This window comes from Xenopus tropicalis, chromosome 5 (assembly GCF_000004195.4).
Source record: "Xenopus tropicalis strain Nigerian chromosome 5, UCB_Xtro_10.0, whole genome shotgun sequence".
NCBI lineage: Eukaryota > Metazoa > Chordata > Amphibia > Anura > Pipidae > Xenopus > Xenopus tropicalis.
This window is the reverse complement of record NC_030681.2, coordinates 111,174,572-111,193,009: the sequence shown is the minus strand read 5'-3', so window position 1 is coordinate 111,193,009 and position 18,438 is coordinate 111,174,572. Positions and strand designations below refer to the sequence as shown.

General features: G+C 39.9%; 1 protein-coding gene across 2 annotated transcripts in view; it reads left to right on the top strand.

The window, feature by feature from the left end:
* Window positions 1-18,438, top strand: part of fndc3b (fibronectin type III domain containing 3B) — a 178,240-nt gene that overhangs the window by 68,541 nt on the left and 91,261 nt on the right. For both annotated transcript variants that reach the window (XM_012963399.2, XM_002931571.3), the window contains exons 4-5: window positions 17,250-17,326; window positions 18,175-18,412. In XM_012963399.2, the coding sequence (XP_012818853.2) occupies window positions 17,250-17,326; window positions 18,175-18,412 (315 nt within the window). The remainder of the gene's footprint in view (window positions 1-17,249; window positions 17,327-18,174; window positions 18,413-18,438) is intronic.

Below are 18,438 nucleotides of genomic sequence, written 5' to 3'. Positions count from 1 at the left end.
CTCTGTAATAATAAAACAGTACATTGTTTTTGATCCTAACTAAGACAAAAATAATATTGGTGGCAAAACAACTGTGTTTAATTAATGTTTATATTATTTTTTAGTAGATTTAACAAATCAAAACCCAAATTCTTGAAATCCCCATTTCCCAACAGGTCCCATACCTGTAGTTTGTCTGTGTAAAATATATAAAATAAAAATTTTGCCTGCAAGTGTTCCATCCAGCAAGTACATTGATCATTTAACAAAAGGATCAAAAAATGTAGTGCGGTTTTCATCTTTTAAAAAAATGTGATTGCAAGTTTGATGAAATCTTGGAATATAGGCAGGAATTTCATTTAGGGTGAAGACACACTAGTAGCAGCTACTTGTCACGGCTACTAAAATAGACTGCTGATCATTTACTGATAATTGTCTCTATGTGTTTTAGAAGAGGCAATTTCCAGTATTGTCTATGGCAGGGTATTTTCTGGCGTTTAGTAGCCATGAAAAGTAGCTTGTACTGAGTAGCTCTGTGTGTCTTAACCCTTAGGGCTCTGGCACACGGGGAGATTAGTCGCCCGCAACAAAACTCCCTGTTCGCGGGCGACTAAACTCCCCGAGTTGCCTTCCCCTGCCATCCCACCGGCGAAAATGTAAGTCGCCGGTGGGATGGCACACGCAGTGGCGCGATTTCGCGCAAAACGCAGAAGTTGCCTCGCGAGGCTTTTTCGTCGATTTGCGCAAAATCGCGCCGCCGCGTGTGCCATCCCACCGGCGACTTACATTCTCGCCGGTGGGATGGCAGGGGAAGGCAACTCAGGGAGATTAGTCACCCGCGAACAGGGAGTTTTGTCGCGTGCGACTAATCTCCCCGTGTGCCAGAGCCCTTAATGTGTTTAGCAACTCTAATGCTGCAAGGCTGATTACATATTAGCTCTTATACAGCTCTGTTCAAACTTAAGTCGATTTTATTGTTGTTGCATCTCTAAAGTTCATCAGCCAGTAGTACCACGCGGGGCTGATTCTCAGCCGACAGAAAAACGTAGGCCGATAATTAACTGCTACGCTGGCACAATCATGCTACTTTGCCTCCACCTGGAAGCATTGTCTCCACTCGATGCAGATGTGGCAGATACCGGCTTTGAAATGCAAATTCTCACCTCTGGTTACAAGCAAGGTAGCAGGCTAGTGCCAGTGTAGGGGCTGATTCTCAGTATGCGTATTTCCACAGGCTGAGAATCAGCCCCATGTGGCATTAGCCTAAGTCTTCCTGCAGCTTATTAAACTAGCCATAACACTTAGGGCTCTGGCACACGGGGAGATTAGTCGCCCGCGGCAAAACTCCCTGTTCGCGGGCGACTAATCTCCCCAAGTTGCCTTCCCCCTGCCATCCCACCGGCGAACATGTAAGTCGCCGGCGGGATGGCAGACCGCGCCGCCGCGTCTGCCATCCCGCCGGCGACTTACATGTTCGCCGGTGGGATGGGAGGGGTAGGCAACTCGGGGAGATTAGTCGCCCGCGAACAGGGAGTTTTGTCGCGGGCGACTAATCTCCCCCGTGTGCCAGAGCCCTTAAGGTCACCATACACGGGCCGATAGTAGCTGCCGATATCAGTCCCTTGGACCGATTCGGCAGCTAATCGGCCTGTGTATGGGCACTTCTGACGGGCCTGCCCGACCGATATCTATCCCATCATTATAATTCGATCGTTTGGCCAAACGATCGAATTACCCTGGATTCTCCCAATATCGCCCACCCGTAGGTGGGGGATATCGGGAGAAGATCCGCTCGCTTGGCGATGTCGCCAGTGTCTGTGGACCTTTAGGGATTCAATTGTTTGACAAAGTTTGTCTAGGGGCCAAACATTGTATCAAACTGCTGGCCTGTGGAGACTAGTCTGACAAGGACTTCATCAGCAATCTGAAGCAGTCCCAATTCGATGGATTTTTCAAACTTGCCTAACAGATACTGGCTGATTTTTCCAAAGGCCTTTTGACTGGTTCTGTTTGGAGTCCATAGTCAGCAGCTTTCTGACCCCTTTATAGCCACTTTTGGGAGCACATTTATAAACCCTTGAGGATTATGGTTGAGCAAAATGAAGTCAAAAAAGGCAAGTGAGTTCCTGAGCTTGCATACATTTTCTGCAAATGATAGCTTTTGTTTCTTCTCAATCCTGTATATGTCAATAAAAAGAAGTGTATTTTTTATTTTTTCACAAACTGGTTTTAAGATATGTTGCAATCATTTTATCTGTTACGAAAAAAAAAAAAAAAAAAAAATATATATATATATATATGTCTTATATAAAAATCAACCACTTAATTAGGCCAGGGAGAAAAATCATACAGTCACTGATCTGAACACTTCAGTAATTCACTTTCACACCATGTTTCTGAATACAAAGTTATAAATACAAACAAAATCCTGTTAATAAAGCCAAAAAAACCCCTATGCATTAAAATCCAGAACTACTGAGAATCCTTCTGAATTCATCAGTTTGACCTTTCATAAATCTGCAGATAATGTGACTAATATGAAGGATATACATGATATGGTCTTGGTAATGTTCTCGGTGCTTTCCAATCACGTTTTTTTCTCAGACAATGGGAATACAGGAGTAAGTTTTCCAAGGCCTGAGCTAAAGCTTGCACACTGTGCCAGCATATGAATGTGAGACATTCATGGAACACTTACCAGGGTGTTTTCACCTTTGATTTTTCTTTTCCTACAGGAAGCTAGCTATAATCTAAAAAATGTCACTGCTGTATGCCAAAGAATACTTTTGTGCAGAGACTAACCTCGCTATGCCTTGGTCTTGTCCAGTAATAGGTAAAAGATTCTGGAATCATAAGGAGACTGTGCAAATAAAAGGAAATTGCGTATAGCCGTCTGCTCTGTTAGAACTGAAATGTTTTTATAGTGACATCATAAAGTTCGGGAACTTCCTATTGGCTGGCGATTCTAGTCAACTTTTATTTTACTGGTAGTTTTTTTAAATAGTGTATTAACCCTTAAATGCTACAGGGCTCTTTAAAAACTTCTCTTCAAACGCTAACTATGGCTTTTTAATTCATTTAAAATTATGTCGGCCACATAGTTTCATAAGTTACTGGGGTTTTTCTTTTCTCCCTTTATAAAGTCTCATACTGCAAGTGGTTAAATACTGTAGTTTGCAGAGTGAATTGGAGTGCAAAAGTTACATTTACTTAAAAAAGCCCAGAGTAATGCTTCCGGGTAGTTTCATTTTAAGCCCTAGATGAATATTATGCTGTTTGCACCAGTTTACAAACAAGTCGATTTGTTAGGATAGGCACATCTGGGATGTATATATCAAACCAGCTTTGTATGTAAAAGGATCCTGTTAGGGGGAAAGCTTGCTGTATTTACTAATAAATTTCCTGACATCACTCAGCTGATATTTTATAACTGTTGCTAAACAAAATCAACAAAAAGTTTTTGCTTCCATCATGTGTGTGTGTGTGTGTGAGAAGAACATATAGTGAACAATATGGTTTTGGCTTTGTGAAATGGGGAATCATGATTTTATTAGGCTTTTGCATTATCTAGAGAGGTATTAATCCTAAATATAGCATGGAAACAGTGTGCAGTGTGTGCTTGAAAATGTGTGATGTTTTGTAAAACAGAGGTTTTGGTTCCTTTCCTGCTTTTGTATAGTTGTCTCCTACTTTCTACAAAACACAAGTTTGGTCACGTTTTATTGCCCACTTTATAAGAGCAATAGCAGTAATCCTGCTACTTGCAAAGGCTGAATTCCCACTTTAATGGGCTTAAAAGTGTTGCAGGTTGCAGTTACCTCCCGAAAAACACTGATGTGGATGGTAATCAAGTATTGGCAGGTAGTGGGAGTCTTGACTACCGCAGTGGTAAATAGAGCACATGTAAGATTGCTCTAACAGCAGTGTTTGTTTTCCTTTGGCACAAATAGGAAGTGCTGTATTGGTGAGAATATTTTGGAATGTAGTCACTTATGCTCAATGACTTTCTGCCCATTGCTGTAAGAAAGAATTGATCTGCAACAGGTTATGTGTTTGATTGTTGCTGCAGCAATTTCCAGGAAAAGACTTTGCCCAGGTGTCTCCTCTTCTGCCCATTCTGCAAGTCATTCAAATGTGCAAGCTATGCAGTGCCAATGGCACAGGACACAGCAGTGCCCAATATGGCAGTACATGGCTGCTAGTAATAAAGTGCCATTTACCTTGTGTTGAATTAGCACAAAGTACAAGATGCAGGCTGCACTCAATTCTTTGCCACCATATCTACTATCTCAAAACACAGCAGATTTTAGCTGCCGATGCGTCTACTTCAGTCGGCAGCTTGTCTGCCAATGTATGGTGCACTCCAAGGGGCTTAGCTCACTGATATGGTCCTCACCCCAATGGCCTGTATCCCCATGGTTGGGATCTGGTCTTTTGGTCCTAGGGACAAACAATCAGATCAATCCAATGGACATATGAGGGAAAGAGCCATTTGTTTGGCAACCTTGTCAAACGACTGGATCTTTCAATGTATGGCCAACGTTACAGAACAAAACAGGGCCTCATTAGTGCTTTATTAAAAAAAGAAAGAGAAAAAAGTATTGGTTAAAACAATTGGCATGTTGAAAATATATAGGTACTACCCCTTTAAGGTTGAAGGGTGACTTAAAGGAGTGTATGGAAGGAGAATGCAGATAGGAGAGGACTAACTTGTGTTTATACACACAGCTGTGGCAATGCCTAGGTACCACATCCCTTTTTAAGAAAGTAAAATAAAGCTTTAAGGTTTTTATTATTATTATTATTATTATTATTATTTTTATTAATATAAAAGATATGTTAAAATGTTGTATTAAACTTGCAGCTCTAAAATAAGCCATAAGCCATTTTGATAAATCCTAAAACAGATCAGACTGATGGGAATGCGGAGGGATTCTCTAGTTTGAGCTTTTATAAATCAGCCTTATGGTATGCCTTGAAACAAAGCTGAATTGCAGCCAAGGCAAGTACCTCTCCAATTGTATTCACCCTTATCCTATCCCTGTTGCTAAGACATTAATATATTGATGTACTGTTTATGTGCACCTATAGGCTGAGATATGCTAGTGCCAGGCTTGGCTTATTGTTGGCTTTGTATTTCCACAAGCAAACTTAAGGATATCACTTACTTCAGCTCTGGCTGTAGGGCAGGTCAGTCTACATGGGGGCACAGCTGATATAAGCAGTCTTACTTCCTTGTTACAGCACTCCTTTCCTGGGATTCCTCAGTTGTTTCCAGATGCTATTAAAACTTTGGCAAAGGATGCAGGTAAATGCCATCTCTCAGACACAATGTCTGTTTGTGGGTTGACCTTGAATTCCAGATATTGTGTTGTCTTTGCTACTTTTCAGCCTTGAAAGACTGGCATGTTAATACCGTGTCAGTCCTCAAGTTTCTCATTCTCGCATAACGTGATATTTTATGTTCTTTTCTTCCAAATGGTTGGCACAGGCAGTAAAACCAGCCCTATCCTATTCTGTTTGGATAATGCAAAATCTGATGGAACCAAGTGACCAGTTGAAGGGGTGATATGAAGCATTGTGTATCTGTGTATTTTTATAGCTAAACATGGCGATATTAAATATATATGTTCATTTTACTATACAGGTAAACTATTATGATGAGAATGGGGTAAAGGGAACTGAAGTGTAAAGCCTTCTGGAATCAAAAGGCATACACATGCCTTGTGCTACACTCATAGCTGAAAATGAAAGGCTTCACTTAAGGAATTATGGCTGGAGACATGGAAATATCTTCTTAAATGTCCCTGTGGGCAACTATGCATCCTGAACTGCTGGTTCAATAGTACAGATACAGCCTAATAGTTCATAGCTATATATCCAGACTTGCAGACAGCTGTTTCCATCTCATCAGTGAAAGATATTGGAATCATGGCTTCTAAGGGCTAGGACTTGGAAAGCAGTGAAACCATCACAGTTAGAGTGAGAACGATAAAAGGAGCCAAAGAGCCATTCACAATGCTAGATATTGGTATCTGTCACTCAGAAGGCATGCTTTTAATTGCTATCCTCCCAGACTGGAGTGGATTGCTGCCAAACTTTAATTCCAAAGAAAAGAATCCACAACTGCAATGCATCTGTGATTTACCTATTTGCACTCATTCAACTGAGTTATTGTCGACTGTACTATACACATAAGCTACATATGATTGCCTAATTCCTAGCTCTCCAAAAGATAAAAGGAGATCCTTCCTGAGTTTGTATGTAGAAGAGCTGGTTTGTTTCTGTGCTCTGTAACCTTTTTTTCCAGTTAGGATCTCCCAGACAATATGCTTAGTTCCTTTGCTTTATACAAATCAAGTTGCCTTGACAGTAACTGAACGCAGTTTCAACCTGCAAAGAGTTACGAATTGCATTTTTTTGCAGTTTGAAATCTGTAGACAGAAGCATTTCCAAGAAATCTTTTTCTTTCTTAGGAACATTCATGGCTTGTGGATACCTATTAGTCAGCTGAGCTTTCTGGATGGTTTCTACTAAATTATTCCATATGCATCTGATGTCATCAGGAACTCCAAAATGCAGCAATGTGAAAAAATGGACATGCTCTTTGCCAAACTTTAATTAGTTTACAGAAGAAAATACCAAACTGACATGAAATAGCATTCAATATGTTAAATGCTTACAGACTATCTTAAAAATGATATAAATACCTTTTATAGGTTTACAGCCTAATAGCCAGGTGTCACCAGGTCAGCAGACATTGCAGTTTGCTCAAGTATCTGTCCATAAGCACCAGGGCAACTCTAGTCACTTTCCATTCAAATTCTTTCCTCAGTTTTGCCTTGTGTACGCTCTCAAAAAATTGATTCCCTGCAGCTCAAAAACATTTGTCCACTAGGTGGTAAAGTATAATACAGACAGGCCAGTATTTACAAACAATATTTGAAATTCTTTTCTATTGTGTTTGTTAAGCAAAATAAACTTCACTTACATTATATAAGTAATATAAATCTTGTTTCCTTCAGTCCTGGAATTACACAATCACATCAAATAGGCAAGTGCCATTTTTTGGACACTGTTATTAAGACAAGCTTTGTATCACCCCAAAATCTTGCGTATGTGCCAGAATGGGGGAACCTGATGCCCAAGCCCATGCAGTGGCTACACAATTAGATGGCTAAAAGGGAGGGGGAAAGTGAGAGCTGAATTGAAAGTTAAAGTACTTGTCTGCCCCGCCTCTATGCCTAAGGCATAGAGGCGGGGCAGGCAATATGTGATTGAAAGCTGGAATTTTTAAATACCTTTATAATGTGCGACCTAGATAACTATATTTATTAGCAGAAAGCTTCATATATCATATCATATCATATCATAGTGAAGAGCCCTAGAAGCTTTCTCTGATTGCAGCTGCCATTTTAGCTTGGTGTTCATAGCTTCCTGCTTGCAGTCTAGCCGTTATAGCTCAGATCACACATTCCTAAGGGTGGGGAAAGTGAGTTTTATGAATTCTTATGGGAGGGGGGAGGAGGAGAAGGGTGGGAGCTGCACAGACTCTGGCCCCCGGAATGAAGGATTTTTCTGAGAGAGGAAGTCAGATACCCTAATAACATGTTTAAAAAAAGGAGACAAGAAATCCTGTTTCTTTTGATAGAGGACAGTGCAGCATGTCTGTGAGTGCATATGGCTGTATTTACATAGACCTTTTTGATAAAGCTTACTTGGTTTTTACTTTTCCTTCTCCTTTAAAGATTGTATGCATGTAGTTTATGTGCTGCCAAAGGTAAATTAATTATGGATTATATTTATATTTGCTTATATTTGCAACAGTCATTTTTCTAAATGTTTAGGCCAACTATTTCTAATACCTTGTGTCCGAGCATTAGATTATGATGCCACACTGTGGAACCTTATAGGACATGTCAACCCAAACAATAATTTTAGGTCCAATAAAAGAAACAATAATTCTGAGCAACTTTAAAATTTGAATTTATTTACAAAATCTTAGTGCTGAAAGTTATTTGTAAATGTAATTCATATTGAAAGAAGTATAAAGAGGAACTCCACCCAAACCCAACTAAGCTTTTTGAAAAGTAGAATCAAGCAACTTTGCAATATACATCAATTTAAAAATATGCAGCCTTTTCATGGTTTTTAATGTAATAATATGGTTTGGAAGAGTTACTCAAGCCCAGTCCCCTGTTCCCCTGCTTATCTGACTGACTACTTTGAGACTCATAAAAAAAAAATGTAACAGTACAATGTCCCTGCACACGTAATGTCAATAAGGAAAGGAACATCACAGTGCAATGCATTGTGGGTTATGTAGTTTCTGCATGCTGTCTGTAAGCTGTGGAGAAGTTGTTACAATTTGTAACATCAGTGTTTTAGTTCCTTCTCCCTTTCCAGGATTTCAAATGATGCAGAGAGAAGAGAAGAGTTGTTTTGCAGCTGGATTTCAGAATATAAAAATAATATGTATTCATACTTTTTGAAGGAACGGTTTACAGTGATATAAGGGCTTTCTGTGTTGTGTGCGGCTCTGTAACAAATTTTGGTTTAGAAGCCAGAGTTTTTCTTTAACTCCAGTTGGACACCAGTAGCCTGAGTATTGATGCAGACTGGTCCTTCAACTTTTCATATCATACATTGAGACTAAAATAGGAAATTAAAAGATACTGTACATACATTTTTTTTAGAAGCAATTGTAAGTTATAGTTTTCTCATATAACAGTATATAGTATACAGTATTTTTTTAAAAAAATCAATGGATATAGACTGATTTTATAACCGTGGTTACAGGTAAATTATTATTTGAAAGGAAAACCTAATTGCCAGGAGACCCCTATCACGGAATTGGCCCATGAGCTGAACTGCTGCAGTGTGGGGTCATATATCTCTAACACCCACATTTTAAATATCCATTAAAGGGCAAAATGCACCTATAAGCTTCATAATAACAAAAATAAATATAAGGTCTGCTTATTTTTAACAATAATATTAGCTATTGGTGACTACTAAGCAATGTGCACCAATGAGTTCCTTCTTGCTGTGTAGAGTCCCTGTTGGGCAAAATTAGAGTGATTTAGTCATAGTTTCCTTCCAAGACATTCCACTCTTAATAATGAACGCCTTAATTATAATACCACACAGTCAACATAGAACTAATTACTCATCCTTGGAATGGACCAAAAGCATCCTCCTCCCTACTTCCTACGGAAATGTGTGAGTTTAAATGGAGGTACTGTTTAACAGTATTTCTTTTACTGGTAATATTCTTTACTGTGGTGCCATATCGGACATTTATCATAGTTCTGAATTTCTGTTATAGGGAACATTGTGTATTTTCCTTTATTTGGGTTGCATAGAGATCACCTGCTTAGTGCCAATGAATATTATTCTAAAGAACTTTACTGCTTCATTCTAAAAAAGTTTGTTAGATCCCATTTAAGTATGAAGTGATAAAATGGTGGCAAAGGGCAACATACAGTGATAGCAAGTTTAAAACAAAGATATGCTTGTCTGCGTTTTGCCCTGATGTGTGAATGCACACAGTTGGCTTCTTACTGTGCACTAATAGGAATCCTGATGTTTGCCGAGGGGATGACTGAACACACTGTCCAAACAGAGTTGTGTTTGCCAACTTGGAACATATTGCAGTCTCTGTGAGACTCTCTATCATGGAGTGAATGTGTTGCCTTGTGCTGGCTCTATGAATGTAAGTCAAATACACCTTCTTCCTCCTTGTTGCCTATCTGTGAACTTGGAAATGAAATCTGGTGATATACAACTGACAAAGATAAAGAATGGTCAGAATGCATAGTTTCTTTAGCTTGAAATAAAAAAAAAAGTTCTGTATATACTTGACTAGGTATCAAAGGGCCATAATGGGCAAAATGAACATAATACACACAACACAACTTTTAAATAGCAGTTTCCTGCTTTTCCTTCCATTCCATGTTACTGCATATGTGTGTCAGGTCTTCCTCACAAATCAACCCAGAACTTGTGGCCATCAACAGGGATTATCTGTGGGTGAACTGGGCTGTGCTAAAGACACATATATGGGGCTACAGTGGGCTGACAGAGACCTGCCCTTTTGCTTTAGGTAATTGCATACATATTTTATCCGCTTCTAATAGCCATGTCCTTTACAAAGTGGCTTCCCAGTGTCTTCATGCGTTTCCTCTAAGTGTTCTGGTTTCCTCCCATACTCTAAAACACGTAGGCAGGTTAACTGGCTCTTGATACAATTGACCCTACTGTGTTTGAATATGATAGGGACCTTAAGCTGTAAGCTCCATTGGGAAAGGGACTGTTTAAATATTGTATAATTAATAATAAAGTACTGCGTAAATGCGTAGATGTGTTGACACTATATAAGTAAAAGTGGAGGAAAATTAAATTGACACTGCTTGTTTATTAGCATTTTGATCCTTAATATATTTTGTCCATTGTGTTTGTATATACACTGTGATATAGCCCTACTGCAAACTCCAGAGAAAGTGAAGTCATAAAATAAAGACTAGCATCTGCTTGAATGGGACTGAGTAGATCAGGGGTGTGACCACATGTCTGATTTCTGACTTGGGAATACTAAAAGGCATGTTAGCTGAATACATGTTCATGCCAGATGAAGCTGTATTAATTTCTGACCCACCCTGCCCTTTGTAAAATATAATGGTAATGTGTAGAGTAATTGTTAGTACCGTATATACTTGAGTATAAGTCGATCCAAATATAAGCCGAGGTACCTAATTTTACCTAAGAAAACTGGAAAAACTTATTGACTCGAGTATAAGCCTAGGGTGGGAAATGCAGCAGCTACTGCTAAGTTTCAATAATCAAAATAAATACCAATAATATTACATTAAATGAGGCATCAGTGGGGTATATGTTCTTGAATATTTATTTCAAACAAAAACAGTAGACTAGCTCTGTAAGTGGAGAAGAGGGTCAACAAAAACAATATGGCATCAACAATGATACCTTAAGAGTACTACCCCCTTAGCTCAATTAGCAACCAAGCTAAAACAGAAAGAGTTAAAATCCTTCAAAACTATATATAGTTTATATAGAATATAAAGTGCAATGTCTAGTGCAGAATGGGACAGGTGAGGATGGTAGATTAAGATGAATTTGGGAGTGGGCCAAGGCACTGGAGGGTCTGGTTGCAGGTGGCCTAATTTGCACACAAAGGACAGAGGGTGCTAATCTGGAGGGACCCATAGCACCCGACTCGAGTATAAGCCGAGGGTGACTTTTTCAGGACATTTTGGGTGCTGAAAAATTAGGCTTATACTTGAGTATATACAGTAGTTAGATTGGCATACCAAGTACTCACATTTTGCAACATTACAAGCATAGAGGAGTACAACCATATGATGTATAAATCTAGCACTCCAATATTTATTGTTTAACGCTGCTAAATATGTCGGTGATGATAATAATAATAATAATTACCAGTTCTTGACAAAAGAGAAAGAATTATGCTCATTGCTCAATAGGATGGGTTCATTTCAAGCCTGTATTACTTACACTTTGGGCTTGCACAATCACTCAGAAAGTCTTGGCTAATCCTATATTATTGGGCTTGGAAGATGAGAGGCATTCTTCTCTAAACCAGTGCTACCAAAATTTCCAGTCACAAACAGAAGATGTGAAAGTGAATAACATCTATCTTATTCAATGATTTAGCTCAGTTGTCAGAAGAAACAAAGAACTCTGTGTGTTTTTTTGTCTCTATCCTCTATGGTTGCCTCTTCTGTTTAGGTCTTCCCACTGAGATGTCATTATTTTTTTACTACTATGGGACACAAGTAAACTCATTGCACAGTTTAATATGACTATGTTGTTTCTACATCTACTAAAGGACTATAGCAATGTGCAGCCTCTCAAGCTTTCACCAGTTGTTGTGATACTGAGCGTCTATGGAAAAAAAGTGAATAAAAAATGGTTAAGCAGCCTTGACTTTTCCTTAAAAAAAAACCCTTGTAAATATTTCTGCTTATAACATTCCATGTTAAATTCATATTTACTAACTTTTGCACAGTTTTTGCTCTGCAGCTTCTGCATTAGACCATTATTAGCACAACATTTGCTCGTCGTGCTTTACCTTCAATTTCAAATCATGACATTTCTAACTCATACTTTGCCAACCCAAATGTATATGCTTTCAGTGCTTGACCCGCAAAGACTGTGCAAAAACAGTTTTTTCATATTGCTGCCATCACCTGGTCACTTATTTGTGGTAGGTTTTTAGTCTGATTCTCCATCTTGGCTTTCTACTTCATAATTCTTGAAATATGTACATACTGGGGTGTTTGACCTACAAAAAATAATATTTATAACACTAACAGCACCAAGAGGATCATGGTTGTTTTAGAGCTTTTCTTTATCCTAGGAAGCCTAAAGTCACAAACTGGTCTTACTTGGCAAAATCTAGTTGGATGGCCTTATCGCCAAATTAATTTGGTAACAAACAGGATGGTCCAAACTTGACATAACTGTTTGCATTAATATGGGTCACTTTCCAACTTGATTTGTAAGTCTAATTGATATCCGTTGCCTGAGCAGTGTTATAAAAAGCTCAGAAATCGCCTATTTCTAACGTGCTATGTATATTTTCATACCATTTGTTAAGCTAATAATTATCTGTCTGTGCTCTGGGGATAGAAAGGGGATGCATTCCCATGATTTTTATTTTCTTTAACAGAGCAAAAACTGTGTTGATTATTCTTCCTACACAATCCCCAGTAAAATCAGCACATTGACCTAAGCATGACAAGATCCCTTTAATTTACTACCGTATGAGAACTTAGGCACAAGTACTTCAGTGTATATAGACTTCTTAAAGATCAGGGCTGTCTTGGATAAATAATAAAGTGGTTTCCACATCATATAAACCACCAGGTGCATTTAACAAGATTAGCAGTATCTGTATAAGAAGGTTCCTGTATTAGGATAGCTGTGTGGTGGCAGGAAAGGATTAAGCTATTTGCATTACTGTGCGTTAAGACCTAAGTGAATCCTTACTCAGAACAACCTGAGCTTTCAGGCAGAGGGCAGACAGATGTTAATGAAAGGCTGTGTTCTGTACGAAGGGCTGGATGAATAAAAGGAAGGCTTTAGTTGCAGTGCACATTGCTTACGGTTGGATTTTCAGGTAATTTTGGTAAGGTACATATAATAACTACACAGACATCTGAATCCATTTCTCCCTTTGATTGACCATATATTTTATTATTGTAGACTATTTTCCACTTTTAAATCTCAGTTTTGATATGTCATTGTAGACATGTATAGGCCTAAATGTATTGCATTTTTATTGATATAGAACCACAAGTATAGGCAGTACTATGTAAGGTATAGATGCAAACGTTATGCAGTTAATAAAAATTAGAGTAACAAAAATAAACACATAAGGTGATAGAAATGTCAGCATGTATGGTCTGTTAGTTATAAGAGACATATTATACCTATTATTTCCATTACTATGCCCAAAAATGTTCAACTAAATACAATTATTCCAAACTTGCTCTAAGCCATCCAGCACATCAAACCAAATGTAAAATTTAAAGTTTAGAACGGTGCCTTGCCCCCGGCCCTTCACTCAGGGAATTTTTTTTTTAAATATGACTATTTCTTCATAAAAAATCACATAAATCTCAGTTTTTCATGGACAATCATCACTGATCCAATGGTCAGCGCCCCAGACCCGTAGCAAACGTCAGTGCCAGATTTCTTACCCCGGGGTGCCCTGAGGCCCCCTACCCCCCTGTGCCCACTTGCCAGTCACAATCAGATCCTTTACATGAAAGGGAAGTAAAAGCTCTGCGATTAGGCCATTTTACCTGATTTTCATTTAAAGGGGTAGGAAAGGTGATTTTAGTTACTTATCTGCTTCCTGTGCTGTTGCTGCACCTCTACTTATAAAAAAGCACTACCTTTGGAGTCTATGGGAGATGGGCTTTCCGTAATTCAGAGCTTTCTGGATTCCGGATAACAGATCCCATACCTGTACAAACAGTAGACATTTCAGTGTATATAATTCAAGATACCCAAATGTTGACCTTTCAGCTATTGTTCAACAGTATCCACTGGCAGAAAAGTTGTAGTTCAGCAACTTAAGTTTTTTGGATACATTTTCTTTTAACTGAGGAGAAATTGTGCCTCCATGGCAATTGCCAGCCTTAAACATTATTCAGCCTTTATCTTTTGTACTCTTGGTCTTTTTACGAGCATCGGTTTCTGATACAGTGGACAAAGGTGAGGAATGCTTTTAGCAAGCTCTCTGTTCCTTTGGAACTCTCTTTAGGGATCCAATTATTTGCAGATGCTTTGTGATATGTATTTGAACCTTTTGTTCTTACATTTCTGCTGATTTTCTCTCTTCACACTGTCTTCTCATTCTTTTGAATCCCACTCTTAATTGAAGAAACCAAGCTAAATATTCAGTAATACAAGCTTAAGTAGTCTCTGTGGGTGACTTTTATGCTAGGATGTTAAAGGCTACTAAACATTGCATGGAAAGTGATGACTAGAGGGAAAGGAAATCTGATACAAGCCTTACGATAATAAGTTAAACTTAGAGCTGCAATCAGTAATGGCCATAAAACTTATTTCCAAGATCTGTAATTAGTTGGATTTTATTTCAACTGCAACATATGGTTAGTGTGGACGGTGCTAGCTTTTTCTACTTCTACATTAACAAGAAAAATTGCACTGAAGTAAAATAGTGTGCTTAGAATAGGTCACTGCTAATTTATTTCTATATATTCCCAGTTGGGATTGTCAGGAATTCAGGAAACTGAAAAATTAGAGCAAAAGGATCATATGCTGGAATAGTGCTAGACTCTTATAGATTGTCTGATAATAGATACACTGCCTGTGCTTTATAGATGAATGGTTTTTGATGTGTAGGGGCTTATATATTTTCATTGCTACAAACATCTTGGTTTAATTAATTCTTCATGAGGAGGTAACAACCTAGAATTCAGATAAATGAGATTTAACAGCAAGAAAATGTAAAAATCAACAAAACCAGAATGATGAGATAAATATACGGATGGCCTTTACCTATGACCCTCAAACTTGCTACTTCCCTCTGAACTGTATCAGTAACAGGTTTTCAGTCATTTCTGGCTCTGGTTAAAGTTTACAAGACACAGGCAGATCTGTCCATTTGGCTTGACAGTCAGCCCAGCATTGGCCCATAACATAGCTGATAATATAAAACAGATGAATAAAACATAATCCCAAGCATAGCTGAGGGAACCATGAAGCATCTGTGTAGATTCCCTACCATAATTTAGGCTGTCCCTAGCCTGTCTCACAGTTTGGAAATCTGTACTAACATGCCAATCTGACAGCTATGAGCAGTATAACTCTGTGCTAACTGTAGTCAGAGTTTATAGTAATTATGTTGTTTTAACTTGGTTATACTAGTCCAGGGGTGGGCAAACTACGGCCCGCGGGCCACATCCGGCCCGTTCGCGATTTCAATCCGGCCCGCCGAAGCCGCCAAAGTTGCTAGTGAAAAACATACCTCCAGTATTAAAAATGGCAGCTGGGCTGCGTCCTCCCATCAAATGGACGCCGGCGGCGTCTCTGATTGGTGGGCCCTGCTGTTTGTCAGAGCGCGGCGCCAGGGCCTGAACTCCTCCCTCCCCAACCCTCTCTGGCGTGTGTGTTGATCACCCAGGAGCCGGCACGTACCTTAAACTGGCGTAAACTGACGCGCTCATCACGCTGGCGCTGTGAGGCATGCGCAGTAGGGGATAGCGCGCGTCATTCAAACAGAGAGCTGGCGCCTGGAAAGTTCTGAAGCTTGTTGCTGGCACAGGTACAGATTGTGGGCTTGGGTTGGGGGCAATATGATTGCTGGCACAGGTACAGATTGGGGCTTGGGGGCAATATGATTGCTGGCACAGGTACAGATTGTGGGCTTGGGTTGGGGGCAATATGATTGCTGGCACAGGTACAGATTGTGGGCTTGGGTTGGGGGCAATATGATTGATTGCTGGCACAGGTACAGATTGTGGGCTTGGGTTGGGGGCAATATGATTGCTGGCACAGGTACAGATTGGGGCTTGGGGGCAATATGATTGCTGGCACAGGTACAGATTGTGGGCTTGGGTTGGGGGCAATATGATTGCTGGCACAGGTACAGATTGGGGCTTGGGGGCAATATGATTGCTGGCACAGGTACAGATTGTGGGCTTGGGTTGGGGGCAATATGATTGCTGGCACAGGTACAGATTGTGGGCTTGGGTTGGGGGCAATATGATTGATTGCTGGCACAGGTACAGATTGGGGCTTGGGGGCAATATGATTGCTGGCACAGGTACACATTGTGGGCTTGGGGTGGGGGCAATATGATTGCTGGCACAGGTACAGATTGTGGGCTTGGGGCAATATGATTGCTGCTGGCACAGGTACAGACTGTGGGCCTGGGGGCAATATGATGGCTGCTGGCACAGGTACAGATTGGGGGCAATATGATGGCTTCTGGCACAGGTACAGATTGGGGGCTTTGGGGCAATATGATGGCTTCTGGCACAGGTACAGCTTGGGGGCAATATGATGGCTTCTGGCACAGGTACAGCTTGGGGGTGCAATATGTATGCATCTGGTGCTGGCCCGGCCCCCCGTCAAATTTTAAAAGTCAATGTGGCCCCCGAGCCAAAAAGTTTGCCCACTCCTGTACTAGACAGACCCGGGCTGGGATTCAAAATAGGACCTGGCATTTCAAATACAAAGATGCCCAAACAGCCCCCCACCAGCCCAATTAATAGTGACTGTCTATGGCATCTTACAGCAGCCCCTCTGGCATTTGCCAGGGTCCAAATATTGCCAGCCTAGGCCTGTTACTAGGCTCTATTAATTAACCATACACAAAATTGACTATTTATATACCTGTAGGCTTATTATACTTACCTTAAATATAATGTCAGTTTTGGGCAGAAAAGTCTATTTAGTCTGACAAACTAATCTTAATTTATAGTTCGTATATACGTCTGTGACACTGTTTAAAATGTTGGGAGAGTATATATTACATCATATCAGTCTGGTTCACTTTGGCCCTTTCACCGTAAATGAATCTTCAGACTGTCCTACAGAACAGTCTGTACTATTATTTGTCGGCTGAATTATTAGTACTCTGTGATCTAAATGTTCTGTACAGCATCAGCACACTGTTCAGGCTCAGCACTTGTTACTGAGTTTTTTTTATGAATAAATATAACCTCTATAATATACTTTGTTTCTTCTAGGTCCTGCTGAAGTTCCTATGATGTCTCCAAATGGATCTATCCCACCAATACATGTTCCTCCTGGTTACATCTCACAGGTAGATGAAGTGGAACTTCAACTTGTATAAAAATGCATTTTAAGTTTCTCCTTATCCACACATCAGTAGTTGGCACGGTCTGAAATCACACATAATTGTGTCCTAGGAAGGAAATGGAGTTAGAGAGATGAATGTTTCAAGTTCCAAAGACATATTCAAATATCGGATCATACTGAAGTGTTCCTACAAGTGGACTGAAAGTTACTGGTCCTGACACCCACACCTTATACCCTAAACTTCACTGGCGAAGAATCATCAGTTTTCACTTTTTTTTATATTAGAATTGAACATGAGGCAGGCCCTTCACATAGACAGATAGAAAGAATTTTGAATGGAGTTATTTGTAAATAGAATTGTTATTGAAAGTTGTATATATCTGTTTATATTCTCGACATGGGTCTTGTTAGCAAAAGCTAGATGATTAATAACAAGGGAGGAAAACTGACTTTTGCTACATTGTTTCAAGAGTTAGAACCAGAAAACAGAAAGGGATAAGAACAGGGCAGCCCAGACCCGACCCCTGTCAGTGCTCCCCCAGCTGCAGGTGTCCCTCCCCTGATGTGTTTCACTTACGCACGCTCAGGGGAGGATGTTGGGCAGGGGCCTCTGCGGGGGGGGGGTTAGGGGGCTCGGCGGTGGCACCTTGGGGGGTGCGGGCCCCTGGGGTGGCAGTCCCTGTCTGACCCTGGCTAAGAAAATACTATTATCCCAAGTGTATTAACAAATTCTTTAAATCGACTGGTCATTTTAAATTAATGTTTATATGACGTAGCTTAGAAATTACATTTTCTTTTATATAAATGTATCCTTTTACATTATAAGAGATCACATTCAGTCCTGTATTGCAGGTAATAGAAGATTCTGCAGGCGTTCGGCGAGTTGTGGTTACACCTCAATCCCCAGACTGTTATCCTCCCAGTTATCCTTCAGCCATCTCTCCAACTCATCATTTACCTCCTTACCTTGCACATCATCCACATTTTCTCCACAATTCACACAACCCATTTTATCCTCCGGTTACTGGTCCTGGGGACATACCACCTCAGTTCTTTCCCCATCATCTTCCACCAATTTATGGAGAACAAGGTAACCACATATTCTTGTAGCAAATT